General features: G+C 33.1%; 8 protein-coding genes across 11 annotated transcripts; 6 read left to right on the forward strand and 2 right to left on the reverse strand.

Moving 5' to 3' along the window:
• Positions 1–1,084: 1,084 nt before the first annotated feature.
• On the forward strand, positions 1,085–2,010 carry LOC119605106 (MRG/MORF4L-binding protein). Of its 2 annotated transcripts, none has more exons than XM_037958055.1 (2): positions 1,085–1,586; positions 1,645–2,010. In XM_037958055.1, exons 1-2 carry the CDS (start codon positions 1,184–1,186, stop codon positions 1,839–1,841), a joined length of 600 nt encoding a protein of 199 aa, XP_037813983.1. In that variant the 5' UTR covers positions 1,085–1,183; the 3' UTR covers positions 1,842–2,010. The 2 variants fall into 2 exon arrangements, with proteins under 2 accessions (XP_037813983.1, XP_037813984.1); XM_037958056.1 differs by having other exon boundaries at positions 1,085–1,580.
• Positions 1,943–2,373, reverse strand: LOC119605107. Its single transcript, XM_037958057.1, has one exon. It carries the CDS (start codon positions 2,239–2,241, stop codon positions 1,999–2,001), a length of 243 nt encoding a protein of 80 aa, XP_037813985.1. The 5' UTR covers positions 2,242–2,373; the 3' UTR covers positions 1,943–1,998.
• Positions 2,374–2,585: 212 nt separating this feature from the next.
• On the forward strand, positions 2,586–14,604 carry LOC119605081 (PAN2-PAN3 deadenylation complex catalytic subunit PAN2). The gene is made up of 14 exons (XM_037958012.1): positions 2,586–3,081; positions 3,141–3,331; positions 3,411–3,701; positions 3,765–4,905; positions 4,964–5,085; positions 5,153–5,252; positions 5,344–5,436; positions 5,579–5,877; positions 5,946–6,360; positions 6,421–6,604; positions 12,942–13,116; positions 13,267–13,478; positions 13,593–13,814; positions 13,880–14,604. Exons 1-14 carry the CDS (start codon positions 3,024–3,026, stop codon positions 14,154–14,156), a joined length of 3,780 nt encoding a protein of 1,259 aa, XP_037813940.1. The 5' UTR covers positions 2,586–3,023; the 3' UTR covers positions 14,157–14,604.
• Positions 14,605–16,458: 1,854 nt separating this feature from the next.
• On the reverse strand, positions 16,459–19,377 carry LOC119605105 (dr1-associated corepressor homolog). Its single transcript, XM_037958054.1, has 4 exons — positions 19,070–19,377; positions 18,897–18,977; positions 18,477–18,549; positions 16,459–18,029 (listed from the first exon to the last, which is right to left on the reverse strand). The coding sequence occupies exons 2-4, from the start codon at positions 18,936–18,938 to the stop codon at positions 16,735–16,737; spliced, it is 1,410 nt and encodes a 469-aa protein (XP_037813982.1). The 5' UTR covers positions 18,939–18,977; positions 19,070–19,377; the 3' UTR covers positions 16,459–16,734.
• A 378-nt stretch (positions 19,378–19,755) lies between these two features.
• Positions 19,756–22,691, forward strand: LOC119605091 (GPI mannosyltransferase 1). The gene is made up of 3 exons (XM_037958034.1): positions 19,756–19,961; positions 20,024–20,211; positions 20,582–22,691. The coding sequence occupies exon 3, from the start codon at positions 21,129–21,131 to the stop codon at positions 22,524–22,526; it is 1,398 nt and encodes a 465-aa protein (XP_037813962.1). The 5' UTR covers positions 19,756–19,961; positions 20,024–20,211; positions 20,582–21,128; the 3' UTR covers positions 22,527–22,691.
• On the forward strand, positions 19,777–20,872 carry LOC119605094 (cx9C motif-containing protein 4). 2 transcript variants are annotated; one of them, XM_037958037.1, is made up of 3 exons: positions 19,777–19,961; positions 20,024–20,211; positions 20,582–20,872. In XM_037958037.1, exons 1-2 carry the CDS (start codon positions 19,892–19,894, stop codon positions 20,191–20,193), a joined length of 240 nt encoding a protein of 79 aa, XP_037813965.1. In that variant the 5' UTR covers positions 19,777–19,891; the 3' UTR covers positions 20,194–20,211; positions 20,582–20,872. The 2 variants fall into 2 exon arrangements, with proteins under 2 accessions (XP_037813965.1, XP_037813966.1); XM_037958038.1 differs by having other exon boundaries at positions 20,586–20,864.
• LOC119605092 lies at positions 20,024–21,091 on the forward strand. Of its 2 annotated transcripts, none has more exons than XM_037958035.1 (2): positions 20,024–20,211; positions 20,582–21,091. In XM_037958035.1, the coding sequence occupies exon 2, from the start codon at positions 20,591–20,593 to the stop codon at positions 20,843–20,845; it is 255 nt and encodes an 84-aa protein (XP_037813963.1). In that variant the 5' UTR covers positions 20,024–20,211; positions 20,582–20,590; the 3' UTR covers positions 20,846–21,091. The 2 variants fall into 2 exon arrangements, with proteins under 2 accessions (XP_037813963.1, XP_037813964.1); XM_037958036.1 differs by having other exon boundaries at positions 20,067–20,211; positions 20,586–21,091.
• On the forward strand, positions 20,711–21,091 carry LOC119605095. The gene has a single exon (XM_037958039.1). It carries the CDS (start codon positions 20,845–20,847, stop codon positions 21,040–21,042), a length of 198 nt encoding a protein of 65 aa, XP_037813967.1. The 5' UTR covers positions 20,711–20,844; the 3' UTR covers positions 21,043–21,091.
• Positions 22,692–24,821: the final 2,130 nt, after the last annotated feature.

Raw genomic sequence — 24,821 nt, forward strand, 5'->3', positions numbered from 1 at the left:
TCTGCCTTTGGAGTTGCGAGTTTTCATACATTCTAATAATGTTTTCAAAGTGAAACTTTTGGAATATTTTTCAATCTCTTTGTGATCCCTTTAAATGATGTTGTTCTGGAAGAACTTTAACATCCATGTAAACTTTTTGGGTAATAAATTGGGGGACTACCAATGAGGGGAGCGGAACCTCCCATATGAATTAAATACAAAAATTCGTTTATCTGGGAAACTAATAGAACTAAATTCTTCAAATTTTGCACGAAGAACTTTAATATTCATCTGAACATTTTGGAGAAAAAAGGGCGGACTTTCATCTGGGGGGCTTGGAGCTTCCACATGAATTAAATAGAAAAATTCGTATATCTGAGAAACTATTAGAGCTAGAATCTTCAAATTTTACTGAAGAACATTTAGAGAATAACGGACGGACTTTCAATGGGGGGCTTGGCACTTCCCATATGAATTAAAAACAAAATTTTGTATATCTGGGAAACTATTAGATTATTCAAATTTTTCATAGATTAAATTAAAATCTTAATTAACGTTCGGAATAATTGGCGAAATTGCAATAATTTGCGTAGAATCTCCCATATGTAACAAATTGTATATCTGGAAAACCATTGTAGTTAGAATCATCAAAATCGTTAAGTGGGTTTCTTATTTATATTGCTTTAAGGGTAGCACAGCACACTGGGTATAGCTAGTAAATAAACAAATAAAATATCTTTGTTTTTACGTTATTGATCATTTTCTTAATGCAAAATTTTTTAGAAACTGATTTTCTGCAAGATGTTTTATATGGAAGATAGGGTTAAATATCGGCAGATCCTAGTAAAACTTGGAGAAAGGATTTGTTTTTAATTTTTAAGAATTCATCCCTGCATAATTTCTGACACAACTTTTGAGCTTGCTCTGTTTTGTTGTTATAAACAATATATTTGCTTCCAAAATCCCACTTTCTGATCTCTCGGATTCCGTTTTTATTTAAAATCGTTGAAAAATTAAAAATTAAACGTAGTTGAAAACTTAGCCGGCTTACAGTCGATTTTAAGCCGCGCCGACATATTTAGTGTCAGTCGCCGCCGCCGTTAATATTTGTCGGCGCAGGGCTCTGGTTCCGTAGGAAAATATTTCAAACGCGCTTTGTCTTTTTTTATAAACGAAAAACACATATTTCACCATTCCTTGAAAAATGACTATGACGGCACGAGAAAAAAGTCTACTAGCCGCTGCCGATCATGAATGGACTGCAGAAGAGGAAATACAGTTATTCTATGCCATGGGTGGCTTAAAACCGGTAGGAGTTAATAGACATTTTTACATTGCCTGTATAACAGATCGTCTGTCCAGAAGTTTAAATCGCGACTACACAACAGAAAGTATATGGGTGCACTTGAGAACAATGTATAATCTAGAAGCTTTAGAGGATTTAGAGCCATTACCATTTCCCAACGAAGAAAGAGAATTTTCACTGCCAGAAGCGGAATTTTCAACGCTGCTATCGAAAAAACGTGCTGCCAGTGAGGAAAGTCGTCAGAGTAATGAAGGTCCTCCCTCAATAATAGCAGTGGTAACAGATAATACCATCAGTAAGGGTAAATACTGACAAAAAAAAAATTTAATTTAATTTTTGACATTTTCTTCATATTTTAGATAAAACTTTGAGTTCACAAACAAAAACCTCTTCAAGTTTAATTACTTCTAAGGAATTGGATAAGAAACTTACGTCGAAGTTAACCGATGCTCCCAAAAGAACACCTAAACGTACTAGAGGTTCCATGTCTTTGGAGTCCAGTAGTCCTTCGACTACCCCACCACCTATACAAAGCAATAAAAGGCGTCGCATTTAATTTAATATCCCCTAAAACATTTCACCCCCTCTAAAAACACCATAAACTAAGCGAATTTTCATGTTTTAACATTTTTTCATATTCATAGTTTTACAATTAGATTTTAGTTTCAATTTTTTTTTATTAAAATACAAAGTAATACTTAATATATAAACAATTAATCTTCAAATTCTTGGGAATTATCCTCCTCCGGTTCGGTATTGTTAGTGGGTACGACGGACATAACATTAAGGCGTTGTAGAAAAGTTTGCAACAAACGTTTGTTTAAATGATCGGTTTGTGAGGTTTCTCGTACCACCTCTGAATCCGTGTCAGCCGATACATTGATGCGTGGTGTAACAATATCCAAGATTTGCAAAGCAACATCTACTTCCTTGGGACTTTCTTCAACGCAAGGCATTTTTATGTAAAACTTGTTAAATGAATATAAAATGACTCAATTTTTACTAAACAATTGTTAGAAATAATGAAATTGTCATTAGCGAAACAAATTAAGTAAGGTCACCGCCACACAACAAATCCATTAGTTTTTTATCCAAAGAGTTTGACAAAACATATTTTAGAAATATTTTTTATATATGAAATTTGACATTTCTCTATGTAAACAATAGAGGTGCCAAAACATCCTATACTTATACGCCTTGTTGTCATTTTCATTAACAACAGAGTGTTTCATAATTTATTTAATATATATCAACAGAAAAAACAATAACAAAGAAAAGCCAACTTGTCATATATAACTTTAGTCTGGCAATACTTAAGCAAAGAAAAAGAAATTTTTTTACAAGTTTTACACAAAAAAATTGGGAAAATTATCAAAAAACTAATAAAAAAGCAAAATATTAAAGGTTATTGTGAAAATAATTTATAACTAAATAAAATAAAACTGAAAAAAGTGTTAGAAATTTAAAAAATATACAAAAATATATAATATATATAAAAACAAAGAAAAAAAAAAAAACAAACAATAAGAAAAAAGGTCACGAAAACAAAACTGCAGCACACACACACACACTTATTCATATACCCAAGGGAAAGTTACCATAATACGAATGCAAGTGAAAACAGAAGTACAAGAAAAATTGCGACACAAACAAACAAAGAAGACTCCATGAATCCAACAAGAAAAAATATAGTAGAAGAAAAATTAAAAAATTAGACAAAAATCAAAATAAATAAATTATGGATTATGTGTATTGTGGTGCCGATAGTATAGGGCCACCAGCAGATGACATGTTGAGTGAGTTGGGAAAATGATTTGTGAGAAATTTAAGAGTTAAGTTTTTGTTGTTTCTTTAGATGTTTATGATGGTGGTGGCCAACGTAGCAATAATCACTATTCTCCCAATTTTCCCGGTTTTAATTTGGGTTCAGGGGATGCCGACTACATGGAACTGGTGCCCATTTTGGCCGATGGTGGTGAGAATTTTGGTGTTTCAGCGGTGGCATTTGACGACTATGAAGAATTACTTTGGATGGGCAATCAAGGGGTATTAATCACTTAATTTCTTCGAAAAAAAAAATACGGAACAGTGATTAATCATTATAAAATGTTCTTTGTTTTTCAAGGGTCATGTCACCTCGTACTTTAGCAGCAATCTACAAAAGTACACCTCCTTCCAGGTTCATCCCTCCGATATAGTACGTCAAATTTCTACTATAGATTCGGGTATATTGGCTTTAACTCAAACATCGTTAAGGCATCAAATACGTCGCGGAATTCCAAAATTTACCCATAAATCGAAGAATATGACGGAAATGGTCTGTATGCAACAGTTGTCACCACAACGTTTAATTATGGCGGGTTTGCAAGATGAAATGATTGATTTTGATTTGAGAACTTTAAAGGAAACTAATTTGGTAGGTTCTTATTAGTTGAGAAATATGTAGATAGTTAGATAGATAATCTCCTCTACTAAATAGGAACATGTTGGCTCAACAGGCTGCACGGTCTTAAGACAGAATTCCCGTTTTCTTTTTGCTGGCGATCCTTATGGCACCATTACCTTGCGCGACTTAAATTCTCTTCATGTCGAACACACCATCAAGACCCACACCGGCAGTTTATCGGATTTCGATGTTCAGGGCAATTATTTAATATCCTGTGGTTATAGTGGTCGTCAAGGTACTCTGGCCGTTGACCGTTTTCTAATGGTCTATGATTTACGCATGTTGCGTCTAGTATCACCCATACAAGTACTCCTCGATCCACAACTCTTGAAATTTTTACCCTCACAAGCTTCACGTTTGGCCGTTGTTTCCAGTTATGGTCAAGTGCAATTGGTCGATACGGTGGAATTAAGTGAACCGCGTGTCTCTATGTATCAGATAAATACGACCGGTAACCAGTGTTTTGATGTCAGTTCTTCGTCTCAAGTTATGGCGTTTGGTGATCAGTCAGGTCATATAAGTATCATAGCAGCGGTGAATACGCCACAACCACAATTCAATAACTTTTCACGTGACACCGAATTTGCCGATCCAGTGCCCCAGTTGCCTATAGTACCCATTACAGACACCACATTCCCATTATCGTCTATAGTATTGCCACACTTGGTAACTGGATCACGTTGGTTTTCCGACTGGCCCACTGAATTGTTGCGCTATCAATATCGCCGCCCCAAACCCATTGAACAGGAGGTTTTGAATAACATGAAAATGCAAGGACCCATTGGCTATTCACCCAATCCGCGCACTTTAAGACGTAATCAAATACCGTACATTTTGGAAAATGGTGCCGGCTTAAGTTCAGGCAGTGGTAATGGTCTTAATAATGCGGTCAAGTCTTCTGAATCCGGCGTGAAAATTATACCAAGACGTTATCGCAAGGTGGAATTGAAATACACCAAATTGGGTACTCAAGACTTTGATTTTGAGCAACACAATCAAACTTGTTTTGCTGGCCTAGAGGCCACCTTGCCCAATTCCTATTGCAATGCCATGTTGCAGATTTTATATTTCATAGAACCTTTGCGCCAGAAATTATTAAATCATAGTTGTGCCAAAGAGTTTTGTTTATCGTGTGAATTGGGTTTTCTTTTCTATATGTTGGATAAAAGTAGTGGTAAGTTTGGTTAATAAATTGCTATTAAAAGCAACAGTTTAATGGACTTTACTTTTAGCTTCTACACCTTGCCAGGCCAGCAATTTCTTAAGATCTTTTCGTACTGTACCCGAGGCTTCTGCCTTGGGCCTCATTTTATCCGATAGATCATCAAATATTAATTTAATTAGTTTAATACAGGTGGGTACAAAAAAAACAACTTGTTTTTATGTTTTTTCTTTACGTTTTGTGTTTTTATATTTCTTAGAATTGGAATCGTTTCATTTTGCATCAAATGCATTATGAAAATTTGGATTCTCATAAGAATAGCCATGTTTGTGGTGTACAATTTGTGGGCCATAGTTATGGTAAATATTTTGTTTAACAATTTTCCCTCAAATTGATGTTTTGAGAATAAAATTGTAACTTTTTCTTCTTTCACAAAACCCTCACTTTTAGGCAAACAACAATATGTAACATATTCGGAGGAAGCAAATGCAGATTCAAGTAAAACCGGTGCTGATATATATCAGGCAATTGATGTTAAACAAGGTAAGGGTATAACAAAATAAGAGTATAAACCAGATTATAGACAGGAACCTCCACAAATTGAGACTAAACTAGACTATTGATTAGACTATAGACTAGGATTTAGAAATGTTTTTCAATTTTAAATAAACCTCTTTTTCCCCAGATGAAAACAATCGTGAAGATGAACGTGAACGTAGTAAAATTAATGAAGAAACTGAAATCAGTCGTCTCTTTGGTACCAAACAAATCAGCATCAATCGTTGCCTCAAATGTAATGAGGAGAAATCAAAGCACAGCATTCTTTTAACCTGCAATCTAACGTATCCCGCTACAACAACAAAAGAAACACCAGAATTTATGAATTTCGGTACCATCCTTAAGGGATCATTAGGCTGTGAGAAGAGCATACAAGCGTTCTGTGAAAATTGTAAAAAGTTTTCACCCACTAAACAGACAGTTAAAGTATAAAGAAAAAAATTGAATATAAATATAACAATATATAGTCATCGTTTTATATGTATATATTTTAGGTCACTGGTCTTCCTCAACTGCTAACCATTAATTGTGGTTTGAATAATGAAAAAGATTTAAATTTTTTGCGCAAACAATTGAATCGCAATAATCATACCATGTCTGAAAGTCCAGCTACTTTGAATACAAATAAACCTTGTCGTTATGGTGTAAATTGTTCTCGTAGTGATTGTCATTTTGTTCATCCCGATCGTAAGTCTCCCTCAGTGTCGACAACAACTGTAAATCAAACGACAAATATTTCACCTAGTGGTAGACAAAATTCTTGGTTTCCTCTGGGCTTTTCCATGGCAATTGATGAACAAGGTGAATTGAGTGTTCAAACCGATAATAGTAATACCAAGTTGGATAATAGTAAGAATGCAGAGGGATCCACAGGAGCTGCTAATGTCGAACAGGCCTCTAGTGTTAAGCGTAAGTTAAAAAGATTTTTTGTATTTTATTTTTGAAATTTGTAAAATTTTCCCTTTTTAGCTCAAAATATCAATGAATCATTTCGTGAATATGCTTTACATGCCGTGGTTTGCCAAATCGACGATGGCAGTCAAAAGAATTTGGTTTCTTTGATAAATGTCAGCAGAAAATATCATACTATGAAAACAGGCAGTGGTAGCTTTGGTGAAGATCAGCAACAGTGGTATATTTTCAATGATTTCAGGTAATATAACGAACGAGAATTTAGACTAGAAACTAGACTATAAAATAGACTATGCACCAGACTAAGGACCACGCTATATAATAAATTATAGACTAGACTATAGATTAGACTATAGACTAGACTATAGACTAGACTATAGACAAGACTAGACTATAGACTAGACTATAGACAAGACTAGACTATAGACTATATAGACTATATAGACTATAGACTAGACTAGACTATAGACTAGACTATAGACTAGACTATAGACTATACTATAGGACTAGGACTATAGACTAGACTATAGACTAGACTATAGACTAAGACTATAGAGCTAGACTATAGACTAGACTATAGGACTAGACTATAGACTAGACTATAGACTAGTACTATAGACTAGACTATAGACTAGGACTATTGACTAGACTATAGACTAGACTATAGACTAGACCTATAGCCTCGACTATATACTAGACTATAGACTAGACCTAATACTAGACTAACAGACTAACGATAACTGACTATAGACTAGACGACAGACTAGACTACAGACTAGACTATAGACTAGACTATATACTAGACATAACTATATCGATAGACTGAGACATAGACTAGACTATAGACTAGACTATAGACTAGACTATAGACTAGACTATAGACTAGACCTATATACTAGACTATAGACTAGACTATAGAACTAGACTACAGACTAGGCTTTAGACCTAGACTAGACTAAATAGAATAGACTATAGACTAGATATAGACTGACTATAAACTAGACTATAGACTAGACTATAGACTAGACTAATAGACTAGACGAATAGACTAGACTATAGACTAGACTATAGAATAAACTATGACTATAGACTAGACTATAGACTAGACTATAGACTAGACTATAGACTAGACTATAGACTAGACTATAGACTAGACTATAGACTAGACTATAGACTAGACTATAGACTAGACTATAGACTAGACTATAGACTAGACTATAGACTAGACTATAGACTAGACTATAGACTAGACTATAGACTAGACTATACTAGACTATAGACTAGACTATAGACTAGACTATAGACTAGACTAGACTAGACTATAGACTAGACTAGACTAGACTATAGACTAGACTATAGACTAGACTATAGACTAGACTATAGACTAGACTATAGACTAGACTATAGACTAGACTATAGACTAGACTATAGACTAGACTATAGACTAGCTATAGACTAGACTATAGACTAGACGAGACTATAGACTAGACTATAGACTAGACTATAGACTAGACTAGACTAGACTATAGACTAGACTATAGACTAGACTATAGACTAGACTAGACTATACTATAGACTAGACTATAGACTAGACTATAGACTATAGACTAGACTATAGACTAGACTATAGACTAGACTATAGACTAGACTATAGACTAGACTATAGACTAGACTATAGACTAGACTATAGACTAGACTATAGACTAGACTATAGACTAGACTATAGACAGACTATAGACTAGACTATAGACTAGACTATAGACTAGACTAGACTAGACTAGACTATAGACTAGACTATAGACTAGACTATAGACTAGACTATAGACTAGACTATAGACTAGACTATAGACTAGACTTAGACTAACTACTAGACTATAGACTAGACTATAGACTAGACTATAGACTAGACTATAGACTAGACTATAGACTAGACTATAAGACTAGACTATAGACTAGACTATAGACTAGACTATAGACTAGACTATAGACTAGACTATAGACTAGACTATAGACTAGACTATAGACTAGACTATAGACTAGACTATAGACTAGACTATAGACTAGACTATAGACTAGACTATAGACTAGACTATAGACTAGACTATAGACTAGACTATAGACTAGACTATAGACTAGACTATAGACTAGACTATAGACTAGACTATAGACTAGACTATAGGACTAGACTATAGACTAGATAGACTATACTATAGACTAGACTATAGACTAGACTATAGACTAGACTATAGACTAGACTATAGACTAGACTATAGACTAGACTATAGACTAGACTATAGACTAGACTATAGACTAGACTATAGACTAGACTATAGACTAGACTATAGACAAGACTATAGACTAGACTATAGACTAGACAATAGACTAGACTATAGACTAGACTATAGACTAGACTATAGACTAGACTATAGACTAGACTATAGACTAGACTAGACTATAGACTAGACTATAGCCTAGACTATAGACTAGACTATAGACTAGACTATAGACTAGACTATAGACTAGACTATAGACTAGACTATAGACTAGACTATAGACTAGACTATAGACTAGACTATAGACTAGACTATAGACTAGACTATAGACTAGACTATAGACTAGACTATAGACTAGACTATAGACTAGACTATAGACTAGACTATAGACTAGACTATAGACTAGACTATAGACTAGACTATAGACTAGACTATAGACTAGACTATAGGACTAGACTATAGACGAGACTATAGACCTAGACTATAGACTAGACTATGCTAGACTAGACTACATAGACTAGACTATAGTACTAGACTATAGACCTAAGGACTATAGACTAGACTATAGGACTAGACTATAGACTAGACTATAGACTAGACATAGACTAGTACTATAGACTAGACTATAGACTAGGACTATAGACTAGACTACTAGACTATAGACTAGACTAGACTAGACTATAGACTGACTAAAGACTAGATAGACTAGGACTATAGACTAGACTATAGACTAGACTATAGACTAGACTATAGACTAGACTATAGACTAGACTAGACTAACTATAGACTAGACATAGACTAGACTATAGACTAGACTATAGACTAGACTATAGACTAGACTATAGACTAGACTATAGACTAGACTATAGACTAGACTATAGACTAGACTATAGACTAGACTATAGACTAGACTATAGACTAGACTATAGACTAGACTATAGACTAGACTATAGACTAGACCTATAGACTAGACTATAGACTAGACTATAGACTAGACTATAGGACTAGACTATAGACTAGACGATAGACTAGACTATAGACTAGACTATAGACTAACTAGACTAACTATAGACTAGACTATAGACTAGACTATAGACTAGACTATAGACTAGACTATAGACTAGACTATAGACTAGACTATAGACTATACTATAGACTAGACTAAAGACTAGACTATAGACTAGACTATAGACTAGACTATAGACTAGACTATAGACTAGACTATAGACTAGACTATAGACTAGACTATAGACTAGACTATAGACTAGACTATAGACTAGACTATAGACTAGACTATAGACTATACTATGGACTAGACTATAGACTAGACTATAGACTAGACTATAGCCTAGACTATAGACTAGACTATAGACTAGACTATAGACTAGACTATAGACTAGACTATAGACTAGACTATAGACTATACTATGGACTAGACTATAGACTAGACTATAGACTAGACTATGACTAGACTATAGACTAGACTATAGACTAGACTATAGACTAGACTATAGACTAGACTATAGACTAGACTATAGACTAGACTATAGACTAGACTATAGACTAGACTATAGACTAGACTATAGACTAGACTATAGACTAGACTATAGACTAGACTATAGACTAGACTATAGACTAGACTATAGACTAGACTATAGACTAGACTATAGACTAGACTATAGACTAGACTATAGACTAGACTATAGACTAGAATATAGACTAGACTATAGACTAGACTATAGACTAGACTATAGACTAGACTATAGACTAGACTATAGACTAGACTATAGACTAGACTATAGACTAGACTATAGACTATAGACTAGACTATAGACTAGACTAGACTAGACTAGACTATAGACTAGACTATAGACTAGACTATAGACTAGACTATAGACTAGACTATAGACTAGACTATAGACTAGACTATAGACTAGACTATAGACTAGACTATAGACTAGACTATAGACTAGACTATAGACTAGACTATAGACTAGACTATAGACTAGACTATAGACTAGACTATAGACTAGACTATAGACTAGACTATAGACTAGACTATAGACTAGACTATAGACTAGACTATAGACTAGACTATAGACTAGACTATAGACTAGACTATAGACTAGACTATAGACTAGACTATAGACTAGACTATAGACTAGACTATAGACTAGACTATAGACTAGACTATAGACTAGACTATAGACTAGACTAGACTAGACTATAGACTAGACTAGACTAGACTATAGACTAGACTAGACTAGACTAGACTAGACTAGACTAGACTAGACTAGACTATAGACTAGACTAGACTAGACTATAGACTAGACTAGACTAGACTAGACTAGACTAGATAGACTAGACTATAGACTAGACTAGACTAGACTATAGACTAGACTAGACTAGACTAGACTAGACTAGACTATAGACTAGACTAGACTAGACTAGACTATAGACTAGACTAGACTAGACTATAGACTAGACTAGACTAGACTATAGACTAGACTAGACTAGACTAGACTAGACTATAGACTAGACTAGACTATAGAGTAGACTATAGACTAGACTATAGACTAGACTATAGACTATAGACTAGACTATAGACTAGACTATAGACTAGACTATAGACTAGACTATAGACTAGACTAGACTAGACTATAGAGTAGACTATAGACTAGACTATAGACTAGACTATAGACTAGACTATAGACTAGACTATAGACTAGACTATAGACTAGACTATAGACTAGACTATAGACTAGACTAGACTATAGACTAGACTAGACTATAGACTAGACTAGACTATAGACTAGACTAGACTATAGACTAGACTAGACTATAGACTAGACTATAGACTAGACTATAGACTAGACTATAGACTAGACTATAGACTAGACTATAGACTAGACTATAGACTAGACTATAGACTAGACTATAGACTAGACTATAGACTAGACTATAGACTAGACTATAGACTAGACTATAGACTAGACTATAGACTAGACTATAGACTAGACTATAGACTAGACTATAGACTAGACTATAGACTAGACTATAGACTAGACTATAGACTAGACTATAGACTAGACTATAGACTAGACTATAGACTAGACTATAGACTAGACTATAGACTAGACTATAGACTAGACTATAGACTAGACTATAGACTAGACTATAGACTAGACTATAGACTAGACTATAGACTAGACTATAGACTAGACTATAGACTAGACTATAGACTAGACTATAGACTAGACTATAGACTAGACTATAGACTAGGACTATAGACTAGACTATAGACTAGACTATAGACTAGACTATAGACTAGACTATAGACTAGACTATAGACTAGACTAGACTAGACTATAAGACTAGACTATAGACTAGACTATAGACTAGACTATAGACTAGACTATAGACTAGACTATAGACTAGACTATAGACTAGACTATAGACTAGACTATAGACTAGACTATAGACTAGACTATAGACTAGACTATAGACTAGACTATAGACTAGACTATAGACTAGACTATAGACTAGACTATAGACTAGACCTATAGACTAGACTATAGACTAGACTATAGACTAGACTATAGACTAGACTATAGACTAGACTATAGACTAGACTATAGACTAGACTATAGACTAGACTATAGACTAGACTATAGACGACTATAGACTAGACTATAGACTAGACTATAGACTAGACTATAGACTAGACTATAGACTAGACTATAGACTAGACTATAGACTAGACTATAGACTAGACTATAGACTAGACTATAGACTAGACTATAGACTAGACTATAGACTAGACTATGACTAGACTATAGACTAGACTATAGACTAGACTATAGACTAGACTATATAGACTAGACTAGACTATAGACTAGACTATAGACTAGACTATAGACTAGACTATAGACTAGACTATAGACTAGACTATAGACTAGACTATAGACTAGACTATAGACTAGACTATAGTCTAGACTATAGACTAGACTAGACTATAGACTAGACTATAGACTAGACTATAGACTAGACTATAGACTAGACTATAGACTAGACTATAGACTAGACTAGACGATAGACTAGACTATAGACTAGACTAGACGATAGACTAGACTATAGACTAGACAATGCAAAGGGGACCCATACGACTGAAGTAAAGCTTACTCCTGGCAGTGAGCTGTGTAAAACCTAAACTAAACATTTCTCTGTAGAAACTTCTAGCGAATAAACTTATATTATTGTAAAAATCGAACTTTTAGGAAATTTTTTCTTTTATTTCCTTTTCAGCATTTCACCGGTATCAAATCAGGAATCCGTTTGGTTTACCTTAGATTGGAAAGTGCCTTGCGTGTTATTTTACAGTAGTATAAATTCAGAAAAATGTCAATATGAGGGCGTAGGTTCAGAAGATTTAGAAATACCCCACAATGAGCCACAGCCCCTGTTTAATCCATTTATAAAAGTAATATTTTTTTTATGTTCATCTCTTTTTTCATAAATTATCTCCTTCTTTTTTAAGTAAGACTAACAGAAAAAGAAAGAGATAGAGCATGAAAATTTGCTAAACGAATGAGTTTAAATAATGTATTTATATGTATGTATTATATTTCAGGATATTGTTAATCCTGTACACCCGCTTAATCCTGGTGATACATTATTTAAACCATTGCAAGCGAATGAAATGCCGCAGGCTGGTGATTTGGTTGCTATGGATGCTGAATTTGTCACCTTAAATCCCGAAGAGAATGAAATACGTCCGGATGGCAAAACAGCAACCATAAAACCATGTCACATGAGCGTTGCGCGTATTTCATGTATACGAGGGTAAGCTGTTAATTTTTGCTATAAAACAAATGTTTTAATTTAGATTTTTTTTGTTTTTGTTTTTTTTTTTCGATATTTTGTATTTTTTTGTTTACTTAAATGCAAAAACTTTAGACAAGGTCCTGATGAGGGCATACCCTTTATGGATGATTACATATCAACCCAAGAAAAGGTGGTGGATTATCTAACACAATTTTCGGGTATTAAACCAGGCGATTTAGATGCAAATTTCAGCAGCAAACGTTTGACAGCTCTTAAGAATTCATATCAAAAACTTAAGTATTTGGTCGATGTGGGTGTTTTATTTGTGGGTCATGGTTTGAAAAATGATTTCCGGTGGGTATTTCCTAATTACATTTATCGCAGCACAAAAATTTATTGCTTTTTTTCTTTACATTTAGAGTCATTAATATCTATGTACCTTCCGAGCAAATTATAGACACTGTCCATCTGTTCCATTTACCCCATCATCGTATGGTATCTTTAAGATTCTTAGCCTGGCATTTCTTGGGCACTAAAATCCAATCTGAGACCCATGATTCTGTAGAAGATGCACGCACCACCCTACAGCTCTACAAACACTATTTGCAGTTACAGGCTGAAAAGAAATTCACTGCCGCCTTGAAAAATCTTTATGATCGTGGCAAACAATTGCAATGGAAAGTACCCGAGGATTGAGAAATAACAAACAACAACAAAATTAAGCAGCATTTAAACTAAATTACAAATCATTTGATGAAAAAAAAACCGTCGTTTTTACACAGAAAAAAATTATTAGACAAAAGTAGAAGAAAAAAAAAACAAAGTACAAACTGACACCGAACCGTGAGAAAAAAGTTTTACCATTTTAAATATAACCACTTATCCCCCTACTCTCTTTTTAGTGATGATTATTTTGTTTCAGACTTTACACAAAACTTTATATATATTCTATATTATATTGATTGTATTTTGTTAGATTTTTTGTTTTAGACATTTTATATTAAAAAAAATTAAAAAAAAAACAACAAGCAACACCGCCAATTACACAAACACACAAATGATAATGTCCCTCTTTGAAAGAAAAATCGCTCAATTTGTTTAAAAAAAAAAGAGAGAAAAAAAAGGAACATGATTAAAAAAAAATCCCTTAAAATATATTTATTTTACAAAAAGTACTTTAAAGGACACAAAAAAAATTAAAAAAAAAAAAACAAAAACAATTAAAAAAAATTATATATTTTTGAAAATGGTTAAAATAAAATTAAAAAAAAAAACAAAAATAAATAAAGCAAATTTTTAAAGAAATATTTTTAAATGTTTTTATTTTTAACATAAATTTTTAATAACGCAACTGGTACAAGGTGTCTTGGCTAAACTGTGATCTTTGGAAAAGTGTCTGTACTAGATAGTTTTTTTTTTTATAGAAAAGTGTCTCCGCTAAATAGTGTTTTCTTGAAGGTTATATTCGCTAGAACGTTTTGTATAAAAAAACTGTATAATGGACTATATACTAGACTACAAACTAGGCTATATACTAGATTATAGGGCAAGAGTATAGGTTAAACTACAGAGTAGACTATAGACTAGAGCATAGACTGAACTATAAACTAGATTATAGACAATATTATAGACTAGACTATACTATTAACTGGGCTATATAATAGGCTATAAACTATACGTTAGACTAATCTATAGACTAAAGTATAGAATAGACTATAGACTAGATAATAGGCTACAGTATAGACTAGACTTGACTATAGACTGGACTATTGACTAAACTATTGACTAGACTATAGACTAGACTATAGATTAGACTATAGACTAGGCTATAGACTAGACTATAGATCAGACCATTGACTAGACTATAGATCAGACTATTGACTAGACTGTAGACTAGCCTATAGACCAGACTATAGACTAGACTATAGGCTAGACTATAGGCTAGACTATAGACTAGACTATAGGCTAGACTATAGACTAGACTATAGGCTAGACTATAGACTAGACTAGACCTGACTAGACTTGACTAGACTAGACAATAGACTAGACTATAAACTAAAATATATACTAGACTATAGACTAGGTTATAGACTAGCATATAGACTAAGCTATAGACTAGCCTATAAACTAGGCTATAGACTAGCCTATATACTTGGCTCTGGTTTAGCATATAGACTAGGCTACTAAAGACTAGGCTATATAATAGCCTATAGACTAGGCTATATAATAACCTATATATAGGATATATACTTGCCAATTGACTAGGCTATTGACTTGCCTATAGACTGGGCTAAAGACCACAATATGGAATACTCTATAGACTAAACTAGATTATAGACTATAATATAGATTGGACTAGAGTTTAGACTATATTAAAGACTAGACTATATGATTTACTTTAGGAAAGTATCTTGGATGGAGAGTTTTGTTTAAAATATATCTTGGCTAGACCGTTATTTATTAAAAGTGTCTTCACTAAAGTGTTTACTTTAGAAAATTGTCTTCGCTAGATATATTCTTCAGTAAAAGTTCCTTTATAAAAAAAGTTTTAGAAAATTTCCTTTTGTTGGGATAATTCTATAAAAGTATTTACTTTTTCCCAAAACAAGTGTCTTCGCTAAGACGTTTTATAAGAAAATTTAGTTTGCTAGACATTTTTCTTTAGAAATGTGTCTTCGCTAAATAGTTTGCTTCAAAAGTTACTTCTTCAGTTTTCTATATAAAATTTTCTTTTTTTTTTAAGTTGAATTTAGAAAATTTGCTTTTCTTATATAAATTTCAATAGAAAATTATTTATCGGAAACTCATTTCTTTAGAAAGTTGTCTTTAATTAACAGTTTTCTTTTGAGAAATGTTCTCCTTAAACAGTTTAATAATACATACCTTAATTTTGTAATTATTTTTAAAATCTTAAAATAAAACATTAACATATTTTTCTTTAACATCAATTAAAACGAGAAAAAAGTTCATATTTTTGTTTATTTTTTTTGTTGTTTTTTACAATATTTAAATAACATACAATTAAAAATTTCTTTATTAAATCCTTGCTAAACAAGGATATAAATATAAATAATAAAAATTCAAATAGATGGTGAAAAATTAAAAAGAGAAATATTTAACGAAATCAACTAAAGTTTAGAAATAGAAAAGTGGGGTCATATGTATAAAATAAGAAGAAAAAATGTAGTTATAACTTAAAATTACCTTGGGATTGTATGTTAAATGAATGTTTTTTTTTTTAATATAATTTTTGGATTATTATTATAATTTTGTTTTAAATATTGTCATAATCTTCGTCCATGTCTAAATATGAATCACTTTTTGTCGCTGAAATCGTTGTAGTCATGGTTGTGGCGGCAGCAACTGCAGCAGCTAGTGCCGTAGCCTTGGTAGTATTTGTAGTAGAAGAAGAAGAAGTAGAATTGAATGGCTCCGCCATTGCAGCTTTGGAATTACGAGATTGTTGTTCAACAACAGCTGTTTTAGCTGTTAAAGGTTTTGTTTTATTAATTAATGATGATAATGATGATGACGAAGTTGTTAATGTTGATGGGGCTGTGCAAGATGATGCTGATGACGATGATGCTGGTAATTTTGGTGGCGGCGGTAAGGTTGGAGTACCAATACTTATAGTAGCCATGCTGGGTATAGCTGATGTGGGTGAGGCCACTATATTGGACAGATCTATATTGATGACTGGTTCGGCTGAGAAATTAAAGGCCGTACTAGCTATATTGGCAGGTGCACTCAAGGGTGCAGCCACTGCATTGGCTGACGCCGTTACACCTGCTAACGGCAGATTACTATAGTCTATTTTAACTACTGGCTTACTGCAATAATCGATGTTAACAATAGGCGCAGGTATGGCAGTCTGTTGCGAGGGTGTACGTAACGTTTTTAGAGGGGTTTGGGTATTTGGTTTATTGTTATTGTTGTTGTTGTTATTATTATTACTGTTCTCCATATGCGTCGGCATTGAGTATGATTGATGTTTCAGTCGGGGATGTTGTACTGTTGTTAGCGACGCTGCCGTAGACAACTGCTGTTGTTGAGGAACTGGTGTTGAATCGGAACGTGCTAATTTGGCTGGCAAACAATCAACATTTGTTTGAGCCATCGCTGTTGTATGTCTTATAACCGAACTGGGATTCGAACTCATTGAACGTTTTAAATAATTTCTTTGATACTCATGGGGTTGATGAGCAGCATGCACTTGTGTTGCATGATGTCCTCCACCATTGTGGCCATTTGAAATTGTATGCTGTTGTTGTTGTTGTTGACGTCCAGCTCTTAACGATGTCGAGGGCATACTTAAATCGTATGGTGTATCCGAATCTGGATATTGTTCTTCTGGTGAACTTTGATTATCCTCTTCTTGATAATTAGCCGCCTCTTCGGCAACACTTATATCGGGTATATTACGTACCAGTTCACGCAGAAAATCAAAACGTTGTTCCGACATAATGCACTGTTTCATGTGGGATGTAGACAGTGTCTTGGCATTTCGAGAGTTGGTTATTTTAAGGGTTTTTGTTAGTAGCGAATCGACGAAAAGCTCTAATGTTCTAGGTAAACATGAGAAAAAAGGCATAGGACCGAAAGATCCCAGATAAAATCTGCAGTTAAGGAAATCATTTTATGTGATATAATTTTTAAAAAATATTACTATTTTTAGTTCAGTTTTTGTTAAGTTCTACTTTAATTAAATGTACCTACTTAGTTATATTTGAGTTCTAATTCAGTTCTAGTGTAGTTCTACTTCAGTTCTAGTTAAGTTCTAGTTCAGTTCTAGTTCAGTTCTAGTTCAGTTCTAGTTCAGTTCTAGTTCAGTTCTAGTTCAGTTCTAGTTCAGTTCTAGTTCAGTTCTAGTTCATTTCTAGTTCAGTTCTAGTTTAGTTCTAGTTTATACCTAATTTAGTTCTAGATTAGTTTAGCTATAGTTCAGTTCTAGTTCAATTCTAGATAAGTGTCTTTAAACACTCAAATTAAATATTTTGTTTGTTTAGAAAAGGATATAAATTATAATGGGAACAGCTTGGGCCACTTTTCCAACTTCTTCATCACTTTGCATGATCTTTTTGATACGGCCCTGTAAGTAAACAAAACGAAAATAACATAAACTTATGGAAAACAAACACACAAACTCATACATTTAACACACTGTAGGTCTTGCTATGAGCAAGACAACAAAAAAGAACTATTTTAGAAGGGGTAGTCTCATTATAACAGTTTCATTTGTATTTTTTTTTTGTTATTTTTCATTAATATTTATGGAATTCTTTAAAAATGTTTTTTTTTGCTTGCTTTATTTTAGTGCAGGCAGTTTGTTTATCACTATAATTGTTTTTTCTAATAATTTATTTTTTGCTTTTTTTGTTTGTTTTAGCAATTCTTCCTCTTCTTTTTTATTAATTTTTATTAAAAGAAAACACTTACCGCTGGAAAACGTGCATTATATTTCTTCTTTTTGGATGGCATTTTTGTTTTTCCTTTCCTAGTGGTTTTGTTTTCTGTTGCCTAATGCAAAAAAAAAAGAGTTTGCACAATTCACTTTTGTTTTTTTTTTTTTGCTTTTTAATTTTCTAAATGTTTCCTTCTTTTTTTATCACCTAAAATGCTTTGTGTTGTTGTGTTCTAAAAAATCTCTATGACAGTTGCAAAAGATGGCTTTTGCTTGTCTCTATTACACTTTTTTCTTTTTTTTTTGTTGAGAATTATTCTTAAAGTATTTTAACTTTTTATCTTGACATGTAAATTATTAACCATAAAAACTTTTGTTAATTATAAACTAAATACATTTTGTTTGTTTCTAAAAAATTGTATTATTTTTGTATAAAAATAAAAGTTATTTTTCCAATAATTTTTTTCACGTAAAGAACTGATAGAAAAAAAATCTGACTTGGCGTGCTTAGTGAGTGATGCCGTATTAATAGAAAAATTGAATTATTGACAGATGTGAATACTCTACAACTAATAGTAAAATGGGTAACCATTTGGAGACTAGTGTTGACAGATTAGTCAAACGTAAATATTATGATACGTAAAAGTATCGTAGTGTGGAAAATAAAACATCTATTTTTTAAACATATTTCAAAATTTTTAAATAAATTTGTGTGTTTGTATATGTATTATGTGTTGTTGTTTATTTTTACTTTTTTATTAGCAAATATCTCTACTTAATGTATATGTTACTCCACGTAGAGCATACGTTTTATACGAGATTACTTATTTCTCACCTCATACTCGATTACTTTTTATTATTTTACAATTATTTTCTCATCACTATTTGCTTTTCGATCAGCTGTTTTATTTTTGCCTTTTTTCCGTGTTTTTCTTTCTTCATTCTTTTTTGCATTCTTATCAAGTCATTTTGCATGCGAAAAATTGTACAACTTTTTTCGCTTGTCTCATAAATTGTTGTGCAAAAATTGATGTCCCAATATAATACCAAAAAAGATCCTTGCAAAGCCAATGCCTGTAGAATTCAAGCTTGTTTAAAGGGTAAGTTTATCAAACATTTGCAAATAATTGCCTGTAACTTGTAATTATTATATAATTTATAGAGAATAATTATCAGGAGGACAAGTGTTTGGAGGTTTTGGAGCAGATGCGCCAATGCTGCTTGAAGTGGCACAAACAATCTTTATGTTGTTCGGGTATTTATTTGGAACGTCCATATATTAAAAGTGAAGAAAAACAAACCGAGGAGGAAAAAACCAAAGGAAAACGTTAAGACGTTTGTGTTAAAGAGGTAAAGCGGCATAAATCTATAATGATTAATAATCTACTTTACAAGGAGGGGCTTTTAAAGCTTAAAGGGAACATTTTAGTACAGACGATCGACTGGACAATATCTATAATTTAGTCCTATCAGTACAAACTATTGACCATACCAGACTATAGACTACACTATAGTCCAGCCTATAGACTACACTAGACTACTCTATAGTCCAGACTATAGACTAGACTATTGGCCAGAATATAGACTAGACTATAGTCCAAACTATGAACTAGACTAGACTCCAGACTAAAGTGTACACTACAGTCTATAGCCTAGCCCTGCAGTTTTTTGTTATCAAAAAATCCTAACATAGTTCTACATTTTATTATCTTCCTTTCAGCTAGAAATAATGCCAAATCCTTCCATACCGCCTTATAAACCACCACAAGAATTGCAAGAAATTCTAAAACAACAAGCCGCACAACGTAAACGTACCGCCCAATTACCCAAACGTAATTGGATACAAAGAAATCCTCGTCTCTTTCAAATCACCTTTATAACCACCTCATTGCTGGTGCTATTCTCTCGACCACTCTACGACGCCTTCATCGAAGAATCATTTCCAGCTCTAGAGGATTCTATTAAATTCAAAAAACGCGAGTAATGGAATCAGTACGTAAGGCTAAACAACGTTTACGCAACTATCCCATACTCTTAGGAAAATGTGCCGAAACGGCTACGGTCTATGCAGCCTGTGTAAGTCGTGATTTGAATGTACAACATAAAACCTGTGACAAAGAGTTCCAACTGTTTAAGGAATGTCTACAAAAGGCAGCACATGAAATGAAAACAAAATTATAAAGCAATAGAGAGAAAAAATTGCAATAAACACTCTTAAGAAATTATAAAATAATAAGATTTTCCACATATTTTTTAAAAAACACAAAATGGCGGCCAAAACAATGAAACTGCAACATTTAAAAGAGAATGTAACGAATCTTTCCTTTCGTTTCCATTTATTAATATCTATAGTTATACGCTTGGCTTTAATTTGCTATGGACAATTACATGACGAACACTCAGAAGTGCCCTATACGGATATAGATTATAAAGTAGTAACCGATGGAGCTAGACAAATACTCCAGGGTAATACACCCTTTAAAAGGCACACATATCGTTATAGTCCCCTGCTGGCTTATATGCAATTACCCAATGTTATATTGCATCCATGTGTGGGTAAACTTATATACTCCTCCTTTGATCTGCTAGTAGCAGTGTTAATCTATGCTATTGTCAAAGCCGAATTACAATCACAATGCAATAAGGCGGTACAATATTTACTAACCAAATATGGTAAATCTAATAAATCTACTTCAAGTGCCAATTATGGTGATACCGATGAACGCAATAGACCTGCCCAAATAGCCAAATTATCAGCCTGCTTTTGGCTTTATAATCCTTTAACCGCTGTTATTTCTACCCGTGGCAATGGTGATAGTTTTTCCAGTTTCTTTGTTATCTTAACCCTATATCTTTTAGCCAAATCGGAGGATTGTTCGCGCAAAAGTACACGCAATTGGTTTATTTTATTGGCCGGTTTGTCACATGGTTTTGCCATACATTTGCGGCTTTATCCTCTACTCTTTAGTTTAGCCTATTATCTTAGTTTATCTGAGCGTTTAGTGCGCTCTTTAAAGGAGTTCTTACGTATTGTATTATTTCCCTCTAGCAAACAGTTATTATTAGTTTTTGGTACCTTTTTAAGTTTATTTTTAATAACCGGCTTTTTCTATTGTCTCTATGGTTGGCAATATATCTATGAGGCCTACTTATATCATTTTGTACGCAAAGATGCTAGACACAATTTTTCTTTGTACTTCTTGATGCAATACCTAAGTGGTGCTGCTGTAGAAACTTCTCTATTAGAAAAATCCCTTATTCTGTTGCCTCAATTGCTACTGATTTTATATCTAAGTTTTGCCTTTGGTCAATTTAGACAAACTTTACCGTTTTGCATCTTTTCCCTGGCCTTTGTTATGGTTACTTTTAATTCGGTGGTTACCTCACAATATTTTGTTTGGTATTTGGCCCTATTACCGTTATGTCTGAATAATCTACAATCTATTACATGGCTTCAATCAGCAGCCTATTTTGCTTTATGGTTAGTGGCCCAGGGTTTATGGCTGTTGCCTGCCTATCTATTGGAATTTAAGACTTGGAATACATTTTATTGGATCGGCGCTCAAAGTGCCTTTTTCTTTATGGTCAACAATTTGCTATTGGCACGTTTAATCGAACATTATAGCTTTACCTCGTTTAAGGTTAATTTTAAGAAACTTTTTTAGAAAAAGTAACATAAATATGGAATGGATTGGTAAAATATGTAGTTATTTAGTTGAATTATAAGAGATCATACAATTTATAATAACTTAAATGAAGTAGTTTCACTTTGTAAACAATTTTTATAATAAATTGAAATAAAATATTAATAAAAAAAAAATTAAAGTAATTACAAAAAAGTGGTTAATTTTTATATTATTATCGATCTACCGACTATAATTCAGAATATAGACTAAAAAATAGTTCAAACTATAAACTAGACAATAGTCTAGCCTACAGACTAGTATATAGTCCATAGTTCGGATTATGAACAAGACAATATTCCAGTAGTCCTCACTATAGAACAGACTATAGTCCTAAAATCAAAAGTTTTATATAAGTGTCTTCCTAGATATTTTATACTAAAAAGTTTCTCTAGGTTTTCATATGTAATTGAACATTACTACTTGAATATGGTAGGGGATTTTATTAAAATATCGCAAGTATGATAAAAATGCTTCGTGAGAAGGGTATATATAAGTTTGTCATTCCGTTTGTAATTTCTACAATATAATTTTCCGACCCTATAAAGTATATTCCGAGTCCTTATAGATAGCGGAGTCGATTAAGCTATGTCCGTGTCTGTCTGTCTGTCTGTCTGTCCGTCTGTCTGTGTGTTTGTTGAAATCAATTTTCTGAAGACCCCAGATATCTTCAGGATCCAAATCTTCAATAATTCTGTTGGACATACTTTCGAGAAGTTTCCTATTGAAAATCAGCAAAATCGGTCCATAAATAACGGAGATATGAGCAAAAATCCGAGACAACCTCTGAAAATTTCATCAAAAAAGCAACAACAACACTGCTTATTGTATAAAAGGTTGGTTTCATTGCGATGTGTATTTTGTTTTTGTTTTTTTGTGTATGTATTTCGTTTCATATGTTTGGATGGCTGTGGTTTCATTGCCTTGTGTATTTTGTTTTTTTGTGTATATTGTTTCGAATGTTTGGATGGCTGTGGTTTCATTACGTTGTGTATTTTGTTTTTTCTGTTTTTTATTTCGTTTAGCATTGTTGTTGTTTCTCTTGTTTTGCTTAAGTTATGACAGGGTCGGGAATATGAAATAAACTGACATTTTATAAAATTAATATTTTTTAAACACAATATGGTGAAGGGTATATAAGATTCGGCAAAGGCGAATATAGACTTCTTACTTGTTTTATTTTTAGATACATATTAAACAAGTAAGAAAGTATAGTCGGGCGTGGCCGACCATATGATACCCTACACCAGTTATGAATATTAAATGTGATTTATTTTTCATAATATCGCATTTATCTTCAATATTCCCTGGTTCCGATACATTTAAGAAATTTATGGATGAAAAACTAATTTTCTGAAAGAGGCTTTATATGGGGGCTAGGGGCAAATATGGACCAAGCCCGATAAAATTTTGTGAATATATTTATATTTACATAATATTTTATTGTGCTGAATTTCATCGGGATATTTGTGTTTATAAGTTAATTTGGGACATTCAAGTAATTTTCTGAAGGGGACTTTGTATGGGAGCTAGGGTCAAATGGGGCCCGATCTTTATGAAATTTGGCAGGGTTATCAAGACTTCTATAAAACTTAGTTATGCCGTATTTTATCGATATATCTGTATATTTAACATAATTATGAGCTCAGAAGCCCTTTTCGGGGGGTTCTGTTCTATGGGGGCTAGGTGAAATAATGGACCGATTTTAACCATTTTCAATAGGCTTCGTCCTTGGGTCAAATAAAACGTGCGTGCCAAATTTCATCCAATTATCTTTAAAATTGCGACCTGTAGCTTGCGCACAAGGTTTACATGGACAGCCAGCCAGCCAGCCAGCCAGCCAGACGGACGGACGGACGGACGGACGGACATAGCTTAATCGACTCAGAAAACGATTCTAAGCCGATTGGTATACTTTAAGGTGGGTCTAGGACGAATATTTTTATATGTTACAAACATCAGCACAAATCCAATATACCCTCCCCACTAAAGTGGTGTAGGGTATAAAAAAAACAGAACTTAACATGATTGATAAAACAACGAGCAACAGTTAATAAAGAGAAAGTTTAAAAAATCCAAAGAGAGTGGCAAAAAACATAACCTGCTAATTGGTATTGTGAAAAATATGGCAAAAAAAAGCTCTAAAATTGAAATTTTAAGAAGATTTTAGAATTTTTCTTTTGCTGCACAAATCTTACACATTTAGGAAAAATTTGTTAATAATTTTTCAAGAAAATATTATGGAATATAGTTAAAATCTAACAAACTTTATCTTTC

Source organism: Lucilia sericata, unplaced genomic scaffold (genome assembly GCF_015586225.1).
Source record: "Lucilia sericata isolate MDLA Ls3-8-SP2 unplaced genomic scaffold, ASM1558622v1 Contig000456F_arrow, whole genome shotgun sequence".
NCBI classification, from domain to species: Eukaryota; Metazoa; Arthropoda; class Insecta; order Diptera; family Calliphoridae; genus Lucilia; species Lucilia sericata.

Excerpts from the sequence above, each read along its gene's own strand:
- LOC119605106 (XM_037958055.1), top strand. The coding sequence starts at position 1,184 with ATGACTATGACGGCACGAGAAAAAAGTCTACTAGCCGCTGCCGATCAT. Across the intron at positions 1,587-1,644 it reads AGATAATACCATCAGTAAGG|ATAAAACTTTGAGTTCACAA; the intron begins GTAAATACTGAC and ends TTCATATTTTAG.
- LOC119605107 (XM_037958057.1), bottom strand. The coding sequence starts at position 2,241 with ATGCCTTGCGTTGAAGAAAGTCCCAAGGAAGTAGATGTTGCTTTGCAA.
- LOC119605081 (XM_037958012.1), top strand. The coding sequence starts at position 3,024 with ATGGATTATGTGTATTGTGGTGCCGATAGTATAGGGCCACCAGCAGAT. Across the intron at positions 5,086-5,152 it reads ATTTAATTAGTTTAATACAG|AATTGGAATCGTTTCATTTT; the intron begins GTGGGTACAAAA and ends TATATTTCTTAG. Across the intron at positions 13,479-13,592 it reads CGTATTTCATGTATACGAGG|ACAAGGTCCTGATGAGGGCA; the intron begins GTAAGCTGTTAA and ends CAAAAACTTTAG.
- LOC119605105 (XM_037958054.1), bottom strand. The coding sequence starts at position 18,938 with ATGCCATCCAAAAAGAAGAAATATAATGCACGTTTTCCAGCG. Across the intron at positions 18,550-18,896 it reads ATAATGCACGTTTTCCAGCG|GGCCGTATCAAAAAGATCAT; the intron begins GTAAGTGTTTTC and ends GTTTACTTACAG. Across the intron at positions 18,030-18,476 it reads AGCTGTTCCCATTATAATTT|CTAGAACATTAGAGCTTTTC; the intron begins ATATCCTTTTCT and ends TCTCATGTTTAC.
- LOC119605094 (XM_037958037.1), top strand. The coding sequence starts at position 19,892 with ATGTCCCAATATAATACCAAAAAAGATCCTTGCAAAGCCAATGCCTGT. Across the intron at positions 19,962-20,023 it reads AATTCAAGCTTGTTTAAAGG|AGAATAATTATCAGGAGGAC; the intron begins GTAAGTTTATCA and ends TATAATTTATAG.
- LOC119605092 (XM_037958035.1), top strand. The coding sequence starts at position 20,591 with ATGCCAAATCCTTCCATACCGCCTTATAAACCACCACAAGAATTGCAA.
- LOC119605095 (XM_037958039.1), top strand. The coding sequence starts at position 20,845 with ATGGAATCAGTACGTAAGGCTAAACAACGTTTACGCAACTATCCCATA.
- LOC119605091 (XM_037958034.1), top strand. The coding sequence starts at position 21,129 with ATGGCGGCCAAAACAATGAAACTGCAACATTTAAAAGAGAATGTAACG.